General features: G+C 32.9%; 1 protein-coding gene across 1 annotated transcript in view; it reads right to left on the bottom strand.

Moving 5' to 3' along the window:
* Positions 1-15,704, bottom strand: part of LOC139510836 (uncharacterized) — a 98,572-nt gene extending 82,868 nt beyond the window's left edge. The window contains exons 1-2 of the mRNA XM_071297373.1: positions 15,681-15,704; positions 14,948-15,022 (exon numbers count right to left, since the gene is read on the bottom strand). Coding sequence (XP_071153474.1) covers positions 14,948-15,022; positions 15,681-15,704 — 99 coding nt within the window. The remainder of the gene's footprint in view (positions 1-14,947; positions 15,023-15,680) is intronic.
* Positions 15,705-17,161: the final 1,457 nt, after the last annotated feature.

Below are 17,161 nucleotides of genomic sequence, written 5' to 3'. Positions count from 1 at the left end.
TTTGATGTGTTTCGGTTTTAGTTTGGAACCCGAATTTGTTTTTTCTCAATCGATTTATGAATTTCGAACAGCGGTATACTACCGTTGCCTTTATTTTACATATAGACAATCTAAAGGTTTATCTTCATTGATATATATACAGGGTTTTAAAAAAGCATGTGTCTATATAATATAGTTAATTGCTATTAATAAGTATTGCAGTGTGCATTGTGTTTAATTATTATAATCTTAAATCAATCCTAATTCTATCTTATTTCTGAGATATAGTTTTTCAAATGTGACGTCATTTTTGTGCTCTTTCAGAAATTCAAATGTGACGTAATTTGTGTGCCTTTTCACCACTTCGTATGTGACGTCATTTTATGACTTTTAGCGTTGAGGCCTGGACTAAGTCGGTTGTGTCTATGTTCTGTATTTTTTGGTCTTTGTATTATGTATTCGGGTTTTGTTTTCTGTAATTAGTTAAGACTTCAGTTTTATCATGTATATCTTTTATATTCATTTGATAAAATTTACTGTTTGCAATAGCATAAATTCTTCTAAATAATAATGATGTTCTTATCTTATATGTTTTTTTGACTTTCGAACTTTTATATCTGGTAAGTCTTGTGTTGACGAGGCGCGTTTATGGCATATTAAATTTTAAACCTGATGATTTTTGTTATCTATTATTCATGTGTTTCTTTGCCTAATACGTTCTCCTATTTATTTGTATTGTAGTCCTGTAATATTATGTTGTCATTTTAATGTTATATTTAACATTAGTTGCCATTGAAGTGCGAGGTTTGGCATGCCACAAAACCAGGTTCAACCCACCATTTTTCTCTTTAAAAATGTCCTGTACCAAGTCAAGAAAATGGCCATTGTTATATCATAGTTCGTTTCTGTGTGTGTAACATTTTTACGTTGTGTTTTCGTTGTTTCGTTTGTTTTCTCTTATATTTTAGTGTGAATTCATATTACTATAAGACGTGTCACGGTACTTTTCTATCCCAAATTTATGTATTTGGTTTTGATGTTATATTTATTATTCTCAACGGATTTTGTCTAATGCTTAGTCTGTTTCTGTGTGTGTTACATTTTAATGTTGTTTTGTTGTTCTCCTCTTATATTTAATACGTTTCCCTCGGTTTTGGTTTGTTACCCCGATTTTGTTTTTTGTCCAAATATATACGAGTTTTGAACAGCGGTATACTACTGTTGCCTTTATTTAAATACTGGAAACATTTGTGGGATAAATGATGATCTTATTGCCGAAAACGATGTGGTGGTTACTGTTTTTGCACAGGATCTAAGGTATGAATATTTCCTTTTTTAAACAGCAAAACCGTATACAATATAATCCAGTATGTATCTTCGATTGACTGAGGTTCAACAGTTATTTAAAGGCAATATAATAATTATGTTTGATTAAAAAAAAGCTATTCGTAAATTAAAATCTATATTTTTCTTCTGCTGCAATATAGTTATATCAGTATTTAGTTCTATTATAATCTTAAATCAATCCTAATTCTATCTTATTTTTGAGATATAGTTTTTCCAATGTGACGTAATTTTTGTGCTCTTTCAGAAATTCAAATGTGTGCCTTTTCACCACTTCGTATGGTGACGTCATTTTTATGACTTTTAGCGTTGAGGCCTGGACTAAGTCAGGTGTGTCTATTTTCTGTATTTTTATGGTCAAAATTTGAAAGGACAGTATACTATTCTTTATTGTTAAAAGTTGCTAAATTATAACCCTACAAATATAAATCAACTTTGACAACAAAAATGATAAAAATTCATGACATTTAAGCTATATGTTCTCCATCGTAAAGACTTTTTAGAAGAGAGGTAAATCAAAATGATATTCAAAGTCAATTTTCGCATACATATTGACAATGTAATGGCAAAAAATGGAAAACATCAAAATAAATTAGTATAAAAAAAAAAAAACAATGTAGTATACAAAAACAAAAAATAGAAAATCAAAGACTTACAAATCTTACCCAACCAATATATCAGGTGTATCGGAAGGGTAAGCATATCTTGTTCTATATTTCGTACCCATCGTGTTACTCATATACTCACAGACCCAGTGATAAATCCTATGTCGGAGATGACATTTAGAAAAATGACAAGGGCACGATATTATGTTTACGACAGTCTGTAATTTCATAACACTCAACCAACTAGAGATGCGTCGTAAAATGTTCAAAGGGAGGATTTTATTTTCACCATTTAGAACTCCTGAGTAGATATATTTCTTGTTAGCAGCAACACTCTACCTAGGAAATTATCATAGGAAATACAAACTGAAGAATATCATATAAGTTTGAAGATATATACACCATTAGCAGGAATGATAAAACATTGAAATGTGCAATTTCAATGTTTTATCATTCCTGCTAATGGAGTATATATCTTCAACATTTGGAAGCTGAAATCATCTCGTAAAGAAAAAAATCGTATTTTTTATAGCAATGTTTTTTTGGTGGAGGAGGCCGATGTGCCTTGAGAGATCCATCGCCCATCGGTAGGAAAACTAACTATCTTAGTAATTCAGATTAAAGTCAAGTGCACCTATATATCTGGTTGGTAGATTCTTATAGACTTTATATAGCCCAGGTGGTCGTGTGTTCTAGCGGGACGGCTGCAGTGCAGGCGATTTGGTGTCACGATATCACAGTAGCATGGGTTCGAATCCCGGCGAGGGAAGAACCAAAAATTTGCGAAAGCAAATTTACAGATCTAACATTGTTGGGTTGATGTTTAGACGAGTTGTATATATATAGGCTACTTCTAGGGTCTTGTGACAACATTCATTACATTAAGCTAACAAATATATTGTTACCTTGGACTTTTGAGCTTCTGTTTGAAATAATGGAGCTGTTTTCGACCTTTGGTTTACAAAATAAATTGAACATCTGGTTTCATATGATAGGTACCTGCACATTGATTTTCTTATATGCACAATTCTATGATATAACTGCTATATGGGCACTTTCTTTTAACATAAAAACCCCCCGGTTGATCTTAATCACGTGAGTTTGTCGTTAAACCTTATGCAAATTTTTATGTCTTAATCGTGTACTAGTATGAAGTTATTTCCATGTCGATTTCTATAACGTTAAATGACCGTGTGTTGTTGTGTACATCATTTGATTTTTGTTTATCGTTTTGTATATGAATAGGGTCGGTGAGTTGCATGTTTGAATTGTTTTACAACTTATCATATCCGGCCAGTTAAAAGCCTTCTATTCAGTTGGAGTTTTTTCATTGTTGAAGGCCGTACGATTACCTATAGCTGTTAATTTCTATGTCATCTGGTATCTTATCTCATTGAAAATCATACTTTATCTCCTTTTTTATATATATCTTCTTTAAATGCAAAAAAAGACTTTCAATTTGGTGTCAATATCAAGGTCATGATGAAATATTACCTTTAAGTTTTAAGGGTTTCTATAACCTAGACCGTGTGAACTTTTGTTGTCATAAGTAGAATGGTGGTAGTCCCATGTCTTTACAACTTCGGTTTATGAAGTTCGGTTTTGCAAGATGTATTTCAATAGTCATTGTGTGCTTGATAAGCTACCTGTTTGTTTTTGTCCGTGTATTTTCTCTGTCGATCATCATTTTACATTTAGCAGATATATTTCCGATATCTGTTGTCGTTTTAGAGATATTGCAGTTTGAAAATTTGTTAGGCAGCATATATTCAGCAATCAACAACAGCCAGCTACCGATAAGTTTCCGAATTCAGGGTTACAACTTGGTAATATGTTTAAATAAATATCCAAAAAATGATAAAAACACAGAAAAATAAGCAGTTTGACATTTTCATATTTTACATTGCCTATTTGAAAAGTTTCATAAGTTCTATTTATCAAATTAATATTGCATTATTTTTTGAACTTTACCAAATGGTGTAATGTGACATATTGACAAATTGAACGACCAAAGGACACAAAAAATGAACTCTATTTTAAAATCTATTTTTGAAACCCTTTTCCATTACAAAAGAGGAGGTGGGGTCATTCAGAGCAAACATAAACGTTTCTAAGGTGGTCAGATTGTTGCATAACACATGTAAGTCTATAATACCCCCTCCCCCTAAAAAAAATGGGTTGGGTGAGGTAATTGATTACCACAAAAAAGTTGTTTTAGAAGTTAAGGTTGTCACATATCAAACGAATGGTCACATTGTGTACATGTAAAATAATTGCTGCCTCCCAAAATCTGTTGGCAAGTGCATTCATCAAACTTTGTAGAAGATGATGTTGTTGCATATCAAATAAAAGGTAATTATGTCTACATTTAAAACATCATGCTCTTCAACTTCGTACCTTATTTGGCCTTTTTTTTCTCTTTAGCTCACCTGGCCCGAAGGGCCAAGTGAGCTTTTCTCACCACTTGGCGTACGTCGTCCGTCGTCGTCGTCGTCCGGCGTCGTCCGTCGTCGTCGTCGTTAACAATTTACATTTTGAACTTCTTCTAGAGAACCACTGAATGGAATGGAACCAAACATGGCATGAATGTTCCTTATGAGGTGCTGACCAAGTGTTGTTACTTTGTAGCCGATCCATCATCCAAGATGGCCGCCAGCGGGGACTTAGTTTAACATAGGACGCTATGGGAAATGCATACAAATGACTTCTTTTAGAGAACCATTGAATGGAATGAAACCAAACATAGCATGAATGTTCCTTATGAGGTGCTGACCAAATGTTGTTACTTTGTTGCCGATCCATCATCCAAGATGGCCGCCAGCCGGGGACTTAGTTTAACATAGGACGCTATGGGAAATGCATACAAATGACTTCTTTTAGAGAACCACTGAATGGAATAAAACCAAACATAGCATGAATGTTCCTTATGTGGTGCTGACCAAGTGTTGTTACTTTGTAGCCGATCCATCATCCAAGATGGCCGCCAGCGGGGGACTTAGTTTAACATAGGACCCTATGGGAAATGCATACAAATGACTTCTTCTAGAGAACCACTAAATGGAATGAAACCAAACATAGCATGAATGTTCCTTATGAGGTGCTGACCAAGTGTTGTTACTTTGTTGCCGATCCATCATCCAAGATGGCCGCCAGCCGGGGACTTAGTTTAACATAGGACCCTATGGGAAATGCATACAAATGACTTCTTTTAGAGAACCACTGAATGGAATAAAACCAAACATAGCATGAATGTTCCTTATGTGGTGCTGACCAAGTGTTGTTACTTTGTAGCCGATCCATCATCCAAGATGGCCGCCAGCGGGGGACTTAGTTTAACATAGGACCCTATGGGAAATGCATACAAATGACTTCTTCTAGAGAACCACTAAATGGAATGAAACCAAACATAGCATGAATGTTCCTTATGAGGTGCTGACCAAGTGTTGTTACTTTGTAGCTGATCCATTATCCAAGATGGCCACCAGCGGGGACTTAGTTTAACATAGGACCCTATTGGAAATGCATACAAATGACTTCTTCTAGTGAACCACTAAATGGAATGAAACCAAACATGGCATGCATGTTCCTTATGTGGTGCTGACCAAGTGTTGTTACTTTGTAGCCGATTCATCATCAAAGATGGCCGCCAGCAGGGGACTTAGTTTAACATAGGCCCCTATGGGAAATGCATACAAATGACTTCTTTTAGAGAACCACTGAATGGAATAAAACCAAACATAGCATGAATGTTCCTTATGGGGTGCTGACCAAGTGTTGTTACTTTGTAGTTGATCCATCATCCAAGATGGCCGCCAGCGGGGGACTTAGTTTAACATAGGACCCTATGGGAAATGCATACAAATGACTTCTTTTAGAGAACCACTGAATGGAATGAAACCAAACATGGCATGCATGTTCCTTATGTGGTGCTGACCAAGTGTTGTTACTTTGTAGCCGATTCATCATCAAAGATGGCCGCCAGCAGGGGACTTAGTTTAACATAGGCCCCTATGGGAAATGCATACAAATGACTTCTTTTAGAGAACCACTGAATGGAATAAAACCAAACATAGCATGAATGTTCCTTATGGGGTGCTGACCAAGTGTTGTTACTTTGTAGCCGATCCATCATCCAAGATGGCCGCCAGCGGGGGACTTAGTTTAACATAGGACCCTATGGGAAATGCATACAAATGACTTCTTTTAGAGAACCACTGAATGGAATGAAACCAAACATGGCATGAATGTTCCTTATGAGGTGCTGACCAAGTGTTGTTACTTTGTTGCTGATCCATCATCCAAGATGGCCGCCAGCTGGGGACTTAGTTTAACATAGGACCCTATGGGAAATGCATACAAATGACTTCTTTTAAAGAACCACTGAATGGAATAAAACCAAACATAGCATGAATGTTCTTTATGGGATGCTGACCAAGTGTTGTTACTTTGTAGCCGATCCATCATCCAAGATGGCCGCCAGCGGGGGACTTAGTTAAACATAGGACCCTATGGGAAATGCATACAAATGACTTCTTCTAGAGAAACCACTAAATGGAATGAAACCAAACATAGCATGAATGTTCCTTATGTGGTGCTGACAAAGTGTTGTTACTTTGTAGCTGATCCATCATTCAAGATGGCCGCCAGCGGGGGACTTAGTTTAACATAGGACCCTATTGGAAATGCATACAAATGACTTCTTTTAAAGAACCACTGAATGGAATGAAATCAAACATGGCATGAATGTTCCTAATGTGTTGCTGACCAAGTGTTGTTACTTTGTAGCCGATCCATTATCCAAGATTGCCGCCAGCGGGGGACTTAGTTTAACATAGGACCCTATGGGAAATGCATACAAATGACTTCTTTTAGAGAACCACTGAATGGAATAAAACCAAACATTGCATGAATGTTCCTTATGAGGTGCTGACCAAGTGTTGTTACTTTGTAGCCGATCCATGATCCAAGATGGCCGCCAGCAGGGGACTTAGTTTAACATAGGACCCTATGGGAAATGCATACAAATGACTTCTTTTAGAGAACCACTGAATGGAATAAAACCAAACATGGCATGAATGTTCCTTATGAGGTGCTGACCAAGTGTTGTTACTTTGTAGCCGATCCGTCATCCAAGATGGCCGCCAGTGGGGGACTTTTGAATGAATTTAACATGTTCCTTTCCTTATAAATGAGGTTGTGTTGTCACTTTTAGCCAAATTTTATATTTTTTTATATGATTTCAAAAACCAAAGTAGAATCAGGTGAGCGATACAGGCTCTTGAGAGCCTCTAGTTTTTTTTTAAAACTTTTTTGGATTCGAGCGTCACTGATGAGTCTTTTGTAGACGAAACACGCGTCTGGCGTATATACAAAAGTTAGTCCTGGTATCTATGATGAGTTTATTTATCAAACTTTCGACCTTGAACATTAAAGAGGATAGGGTCATTAAGTTTTAAAAGTTAAAAAAAATAAGTAAGAAGATATGCTTGTCGAATATCGAAGAAAATGTCGTAAAGAGATAATTACAAACAATTAATATACTGTAGTGTAGTTTAATTCTGTCTTTTTATTTAAATATCATACTGATTAGGTATTGGATTTTTTTCTTAATAGTTAAAAACAACTATTTCATTACTGAATTGAAAAAGAAGCTACCTCTTTCTGTCAGCTTTTTCTCGTTTTGGCTATTTTTCTTGTATTGATATTGTCAAAATTATATTCAACATCCTTTAACTGTGTATGTATAATTATAACTAGAACAAACCCGCAGGTCTTTAGAGCGTGGTTGAAAGTATATGTAAGCTTTTGCATGTAGGAATGAGTTTTGTAAAGGATTATGACGGAGAATTTTATGAAAGGTATCAACAGTCATAGGTACTTGAGGACGGGACCATTTTTTTTTAGCTCTCCCCCTTTTTGAAAAAGAGTGTCTTTGCTATTTACTATCAATTCCAAGTTTACTATCCACGGTGGTCACTGGTATATGATATAGAGAAACAGACCTAAACCGAAGTCTTGTATTGACTTAAAAGTCTGTCCAATGACGAAAACAATATCCGGACTCCTTAATTGTCGTTTTTCTCCCAAGATATCCCAAATGGAATAAGCATAACCAAGGATAACAAATGCAACTAGGTACTTATAGGACACAGGGGTATGATGATAAATTGCTTTTGGAAAGAAGAGAAGCGATACAAAAAATGAGGTCTTCTGATTTAATGGTATAATTTTAAACAGTCCTAAACATAAGTCTTGTCTTTGACTTAAAAGTCTGTCCGATGACGAAACAATATCTGGACTGCTTTGTTTTCGTTTTCCTTGTAAGATATCAAAACGGCATAAGCATAAGATGATAACAAATGCGACTATGTATGGTACATGTAGGACACAGAGGTATGACATAATGATTAATTTCTTCTGGAAGGAAGAGAGGCAACACACATCATGAGGTCTTCTCATTTAATAGTCTAGATTCAATGAACGCAAGACATGGAAACATCTCTTGTTCTTATTCTGCTATAAAATGGATAGTTCTAGGCTAAAATGTGCATAAGATACCTTATCCAGAAATGTAAACTTATTTATAATATAAAATATACTGACCTTTAACAGTTAGAACTGTGTGTTTCATAATTCATGTACACTTGACCGCTTTTATACATTATCTGCAAATTGAACGTTCACATATAAAAAATACGTTATGTGGACAAATTAAATCTTTTTTTGTTTGAATTGATCAATAACAAAGTTGAAATAATTGATATCTGATTGAATTTTTGTGGTTCCTTCAATAGAACAATGTAAGAGAATTCGTGCATGATGCAATGCTCCATATATTTAGAATACAAGTCAATCTTTGCTATTATATAAAATGAAAACTAGGTTGAAAATTGGAAAGTCGACCTTTAAATTCAATTCAATCTGGCCTTTAACATGTTTAAGGCGATGTAAGATTTTGTTATCTCTTTGCATCTTGTCGTCGTTCATTGCTAGTCGTCCGTTAACTTTTTTCTAAGTTCAAGATGTTAATAAACACTGGACACTTTAAATTTGCAAAACACTCATTTGCAAATCCGCCGCCGCCTCAAATAAGAGCTACAGTGTCATGTATATAACCAAAATGTGCGGAATTACATGGGATTCAATAATTTCATTAGTTTTCTACTGTTACTATTAAATTTACTTTGCTATTTGATTTATAAAAACATGGGATTTTCAATATCCCATGGGACAGGGCAAAATTCCATGGGATTTACCATTATCCCATGGGATTTTGGTTAAATCCCATGGGATTTTTTTGGGTCCCATGGGATAATTGTAGTCCCATGGGATATTTGTTGTCCCATGGGACAAAAAAAATCCCATGGGATTATTATTATCCCCATGGGACAAAATAAAATCCTATGGGATTCAAATTATAAATATATAGATATAAATATACAGTATGTGTATGTCGCAATGAATGCTGTTTGATAGTAAAAAGTTTTAAATGTATACAAGTTTTTTTATATTTTATTATATATATATATATATATTAATTTTTTTTTCATTTTGTCACAAACATGTTTTTTATTTGTTAATATGACAATAAAGATTATAATTCTGATTTTGGTATGTATAATAAAATTTAAGGTCAAAGAGTAAAGTTCTTTCACTGAAACAAAATGATGACATGTTTAAATAAATGAAAAAATATTGTTTTGAAATCTTTGTCTTGTTTATTTTATAATGAAGAATAGAACTGAAAAAAATATTTCATATTCTGACTGAATAGTTTACTCTTCTCATGAAGTAAGGTTTTCTTTGTTATAGTTTCATTGCAATACATGAATATGCAAACAATTTGAATTATATACCTTTGTGGTGTACATAATATTATGCTTACCGGTATATTTGCAAATTTATAATTTAAACACTTTTTGTGTTAAAGTTTTAGTTTTCTTTTTCGCTGCTTGGTATGTACAATTATTCAGTCCACTATATAAGAGTCAAGTCAATAAATTATTTCATCCACTAGAATATTCCCGCAATTCTTAGACAAAACATTTTTCAATCTGTTCTTCAAAGATCCTCCTCGGTACATCTTTATTGGATGGAGCGATTCAAATGAGAACACAAAGCAGGTTTATTTGGACAACAATATACTAATATTTTTTCATTCGTTCCTTCTTTCAATTGATAATTACTTTGTTGCATTTACATGATCAAGTTCTTGAGCATCTATTATCGTGATGATATGACTCCTTTTTGTTTATAGTCATTATGTTGAAATTTACTTTTTCTATTAAATGTAGGAAAAAACGTTCCATTTCAAATTAATAAAAAAAGTCGCACTGTTGAGAAAAATATCATCTTCCAAGTTTTCTGTTCAGTATTGATCTGTTGAATGATGACCATGAAAACCCAGATATCTGACCTACATATACACAAAACTCAAAAATTATCAATGAAGAGAAATACAGCAATAAAATGGCTATTTTATCATGTTTATGAACATTTTAATAAACTTTCATTTAAATATCTATTGTTAGTACTCTTATTTCAGTGCTTTGTGTCTATGATTTACATATTATATTATAGATGTAGGAAGATGTGATGTGAGTGCCAGTGAGACAACTCTCCATCCAAATAACAATTTATAAAAGTAAACTAAGTACAAAGTAAACTTGGTATCTATGATGAGTTTATTTGTACGCCAGACAAGCGTTTCGTCAACAAAAGACTAATCATTGAATTTAAAAAGAAATGCGACAGGACCAGTAGAGTATGGAGTTAAAGTGCATCGAAGACCCACAAATCCGTGAGGATTTAACAAAAACAGCTATGAATAAATAAGCAATAAATGAACTGCCTTACTTATAATATTGTAAACATCGAATTAATGGGAGATACAGTAATCTAATGTATCAAAACAAAACAAAATAAAAAAATATATAAGATTTGTAACTTGCGCATACCTACGTATACATGTCTCAAAAATTAAAACAAAGATAATTTTCTAGCAGGAAAGCAGATCCGTCAGAATGTAAAACGTATGTACATTATCAATCAAAGATTGCATCGTAAAAGTTAAAGACATTTAAGAAATCCTTCTGAATAAAGAATTACAAATTAAAAGAGCTGAGTAATCTATCAAATGAGGTGAAACACAAACAAAAGTCACTCATTCCGTACAGTTCGCTGATTGTTCTTCTTTTCCTAATGCAAAATAAGCATACTTAAAAAATATAATTACTAATAACTTGATATCAAAACAAGCTAAAAAAGCTAGCTAAAGACTAAGGTAAAAAAAAAATGCAAACAACAACTGTGACGGGTTAGAAATGAGGACAAAGCATTTGGTTTTTACCAGCGCATTTTTTCGAAGTTTTTAGTGTCCTAAACGTATGTTTCTTTTGTAGCAGATGGTGTTTTATCAAGACATAATTTACAAATGAGTTATCAGTAGAACAAAGTATACACATTAATATCGCAATTCCGCTCTTAAGTGAATAATTCTTAGATTAATCTATGTTGTAACGCGGTTATAAGAATAATTGCTATCATAAAAAAAGAAAATAAAAAAAATGAAAGACAAAGATATTTGTTTGAATTCTAGCTGACTGCTTCCAACCTCATTTCCCGTTAAAACACAGTGTACTATTAAACAAAAAGATAAACCATTAAAACAACCTATGAAAAATACCAGAACAGTAATCAGAAGGGCGCACTACGTTTGCGCGCATATGGGGATTAAAATGTTTTACGTTTGCGCGCAGCTTTCGGTTACATTTGCACGCATTCATTTTACAGTAGTAGATTACCTTAGCCATATTTGGCACAACTTTTAGGAATTTTTGATCCTCAATGCTCTTCAACTTTGTATTTATTTGGCTTTTTAACTATTTTGATCTGAGCGTCACTGATGAGTCTTATGTAGACGAAACGCGCGTCTGGCGTATAAAATTATAATCCTGGTACTTTTTACTATTTACAGGTAAACTCAGGTAAAAATATAAATAAAGATTAAATCAAGTATATTATTTTTATTTTCATAATAAATATGACTATCAATTATTAATTTTGAAAATATTTCTAAATTCAAATTATATATTGTTCATATTGAATTCTAAAACCAATTATAAAGTGATCATTATAAACTCCGTAGTATAGCTTAAGGCATACATGTAACTTCATTGTGAATATTTTAGGATGAAAAGTGTTTCAAATTATAGTGTTCGTTTTTAAAATTAGTAAATAATTTAAATAGTTTGTGTGAAGTTACACCAATGTACAAACATAGTGTTTCGGCACGTACCGACATGTAAAGTAATGAATTTATCAATACTTGTACCTTTATTAAAGATTAGTTATGTTTTAACATTTTAAAATTATCATCTGTATATATTTCTAGAATTTAGTGCTTGTGCATAATAAAGCGGACTTATCTTGCTCGAAATCCCAGTTCCACCTCATCGTTGGTGAGCAGGGGACTAAGACTAACGGAATTAGTACTTATTCTTGTAAATAATTGAACAAGTTATAAAAAAATAAGTATTAATACCTGTATTTTACTTCAGTTTACCTGTCAAAAAAATGCGCGCAATTGTAATCAAAAGCTGCGCGCAAACGTAATGATTTTTGCGCCAAATGTAATGTTAATGCGCGCAAATGTAATGCACCGAATCAGAAACCAATCAGTTTAGAAATCAAATACATAAACTTTGAATAGCATTGTAACGAATGAAAACAAAATATGAAAAAGAACAGCAACGCGGGTTATTGCCAACGTATACATGTATATAAATATTTTTAACTGATCTCGGAAAAATACCCAAAGAGTAATCAGAAACCAATAATTTAAGAAGTCAAATACAATAACTTTGATCAACAATATTACGAATGAGAGCAGAATTTAAAAAGAACAGCCACACTGATTAATGCCAACTTATGAATATATTAAATTGATTAATTGATGTTGGTTAAGAGTCGTGTCATCACAATATGGCTATGTCAAGTTGCAAACATATTTTTTACTTGAAGCCAGTAATTAATTAAAAAAATAACTGACCAACTGAAAATCAATATAACAATAATGAATCAAAGTATCAATTTCAGTAAGCATTTGAATAAAAATTTCATATTTAATACAGGAGATTAACTTATAAAGAGTTAAAATGTAGCGTCACTTTTGTATTCATATAAAGTTTTTATTTCATTTCTAAACTACTTATAAATTTGCCGTGACAAATAAACCCATGTGGTCCAAATACACATGTATGATCGAGCTCGTACCTAGACCGAAAGAGTATACTCATACGGGCCGAGCATACGTTCGAGTTTACTTATACGGTCTGGACAGTACGCGTACTCATATTATTTGGAACATATATACATGTAGCATTGTTAAAATCAAATCTTTTATACTTGTACTCATCATGGGAAATACATAATACAGAACCGCATCTGCGTATAATTTATTCAATTCATCTTCAACGCATTTTGAAACAAATACATTTTCCTTTTAGAAAACAAAACAAACATGCAACCAATGAGTGATGTAAATTTGATTAGCACTACAAAACGCATGAATGTGTGGAATTATGTATCATTATGTTGATTTCAAACATAATTAGAAAATCATGATTTAAAGTCTATTTTGAGATTTACGGACCATTTTGGCTGTTGTGGAGCCTCACAGACACTGAATGGATTTCTTTTTTATGTTGCATATGTTTGCAAAGAAAATTTCAATGTTAAATAAAGGCTCCAAGATATGTCAGTGTCTCTAGCATATAAATAAAAAGAACGCTATAATGGAGTTTCTTGTGGATGTACAAATGTTTACTAAAGAATACAAAAAGCGCACCATAGTTAGATAACTTTTAAGAAATGTTGTCTGTTTGATTGATAGAAAATCGCAATACAAAGATCCGATTTTTAGGGATCAAAATCAGATACTGTAATCTTTCCATTGATCAAAAATATAATTCAAACTGATAAGAAATACTATCCAAGAACAAAAGTCCATGCTTTTTATTAGATCTATACTATCGAGAGTAAAACAAAAAGCGAATTGATTTTTTTTATATTTAAAAAAAATGTTTGGACTTTAACGGTGCTGTTTTGTGGACTTTAGCGGAACTTCTTATTGTGGACTTTAGCGGAACTTCTTATTGTGGACTTTAACGGCGTTTTCTTGTGGACTTTAGCGGAGGACATTTTGTGGATTTTAGCGAAAAGTTTGTGGACTTTAGCGTAGTTGTGGACTTTAGCGGTGTTGTGGACTTTAGAGGAATTGCGGACTTTAACGGTGCCACAAAGGTGCCTTATTATGTTTGTATTTTGACCTTTGGTATATATGAAAATAATACCACATTTCCTTTCCCGTTAAAGGAATTTTTTGGCAACATGCACTATATGTTTCCGGTCTCACAAACAAAGGAAAAAAACACTATTTTGTAAATAATCAAATTCATGACAGAGAAAAACAATCATTTGAATACGTAATAAAAAGACATATTTCTTATTTTGTCATTCTTTAAACAATAAAACATAGAAATAAAGGTAATTCAAGTCTACTTTTAAATTAGAACTAGAATTAAGGGCCATATTCAACTTAATTTGATAGAGCGCTTACACAATGATACAATTCTTATAATAAGTTTAGTTTAAACAGCTTTATTATTGAAAAAATTACAACAATAAAGAATTACAATGTTACATGAAATTCAAATATGGGATTCGGAAAACCAGTTTGGAAGAAAACTTATATAAATCCGTCTCTCCAATTTCTTAGTTTATTTTGGTTGATTTGTTATGTTTGTTCATATCGTCTTTCCAAAATTTTGTCTTATGAAAAAGCAACTTCAGATGTGTCATCAAAATATTTTAAAAAAAGATTACTTATTTCTCACAAACAAATGTCCCAGGATGGGTAAATGAACATGGACAGTCAATTAGTTTATTGTCTGTGTGTATTTCCAGGCAAAGGTGATTCTTAGGTCGGCCGTTGCCCCAGTTCAAATATGTCAGGTTACTTCCATCCTCCAACGTCCAGGTGTTAACTCCAGTTCTGGAACCATCAATTGGTATCCGGGTATACAGTCGATCAGCTAAAACAGAAGTTTTATATCAACAATAGATTTAAGTTAGCACAACACAATTTAGATATGAGAAATAAAAACGAAAATGAACAAAAATAGTCTACGAAAATGTTACAATAGTGCTACTTTCAATGAATTTTACAACTGATATAGCGAAAACCTACAAAGGCATCAGATGGTTTAAAAACAATTATCCATTTCCTAGATTATTTATAACAGAGAAAAGAGAGAATAACAATTATTGAATAATAATTTATAATCATATTCACAAATATTAAAGCAAGTAACGGAGAAAGAACAGTTGATGAAAAGGTTGTTTAAAAATTTGGGATGAAATTTGGTAAATCGCCATTAAGATGACATTACAATCAAGATTAATTTATACACTATATACATAACTAGTTCAGTAAATGTCTGTTTACAACTTGTTTATATGTCAATAATAATGGTATAGCTCAAGTTTAAAATATTTGGTACAGTGATATGGCCAAAAAACTAAAACGGAAATTATCTTCGTATCAATGCACGAGACAATCTTACCATGTATGTGAAGTAAGTATTGTTCCTTTACAAATGACTCTACAGCAGCAAGTCGTCCGCCTGACTGATCACACATGGTCCTTATGGCATTGAAATTGATTTTATCTATCTATAATACTAAAATTACGAGGTCCAATTTGTCAGCCGTCATCACGTAAAAACGACGAATCACAGAATTCAACTTTATATATAACTAATATAGTACAAAGGTGTAGATTAAAAATTACACCACTCCAGGCCCTTTTGTTTTCCACGTAATTAATATTGCCAATAATTAAGAAGTTCCGGGTCGAGTCCGCTACCGATACCAATAGTATATTCACCTGTTACCTATTACCTTATCTGTACGTTCCGCATCTGACAGGCGCACCACCAAACGTTGTATTCAGGACTAATATGCTATATACACGGGTCATAACCTGACAGGGTTGACACTTCTAAATTGTCAAATTGTTACCTATTGTAGTATTTTAATCAGTAAGAATTTCTAAGATAACAATACGAATACTAAAAATCTGGACTAAAAATAAGGTGTATAGGTACAGTTTTCAATTTGTTAGTGGGCATGACGTAAAACAGCAAAGCAAAGAATTCAACTTTATTTATAACATATATAGGACAATGCTGTTGATTAAAAAATACTCCATTCCAGGACCTTTTGATTTCAAAATAATTAATATTACCAATAACTGATAACATGGATAAGTTCCAGTTCCGGCAACGGGTTCAAACAGAAAGACTTGAAAGCAGAGAAAAACTGTGTATCTTATAATCGACATGACTTTATCAGATTAAAATACTAATACTAAAATAAGGCTTGCGCATAGTTGTATACTTTAATTCAGTCACGGACCCGTGATATCACGGGTGTGTTCTAGTTGTACCTATACTGTAACAGAAACCCAGGCGTTTGTTATATATGTACGGGTAAGGACATCTACCAGTTACTGTAAAAATAAAGTGCAACTAAAAAAAAACATATTAATGACTCCGAAAAATAATATAAACAATTAAAACCAATTGAATCGAAATGCACCAATTAAGTTTTTAGTAAGTTTTAATGAATTGTTTTCTCATTAAATGTGGTCAAGATTAAACATGGATTCTCTGTAAATATCAACCATGCCACATATAGGTCGTGGCACGCATAGTCTCAGAAAAGCTTCAAACTTTGTCAGTTAATACACTTTTATGTATAAATGAAAAAAATATATATTGATGTTGTTGCTATTGACCATGGTTGCCATGGTAACAGGATATTCTAATTTTACCTTCAAATTTGCTCTTTTTCAACTATGAAATAGGTCTACTTAAGGCATTAATATCCACTTAAATGGCATTATTTTGGAAAAAATACCTATAATTTATATGAATATCATTACAAATTGATATAATGATTGAATTTATAAAGATAAAATATTTTATGTTACCCTGATTTGATCCTTGGATACATGGAAGACTTCAACAGGTATATAAAATACCCAATTTAGACAGTTTTTTAAGGATGTGTAGCAAACTTACGCATCCAAGTTGGAAAATGGCATTATATTTTCCTTTGAGGCAAGTTTCGATATATGGAATAAAATTCTTGGGGATCTTGTTTACAAG

Source organism: Mytilus edulis, chromosome 2 (assembly GCF_963676685.1).
Source record: "Mytilus edulis chromosome 2, xbMytEdul2.2, whole genome shotgun sequence".
Taxonomy (NCBI): Eukaryota; Metazoa; Mollusca; class Bivalvia; order Mytilida; family Mytilidae; genus Mytilus; species Mytilus edulis.
This window is presented reverse-complemented; position numbering and strand designations above follow the sequence as displayed.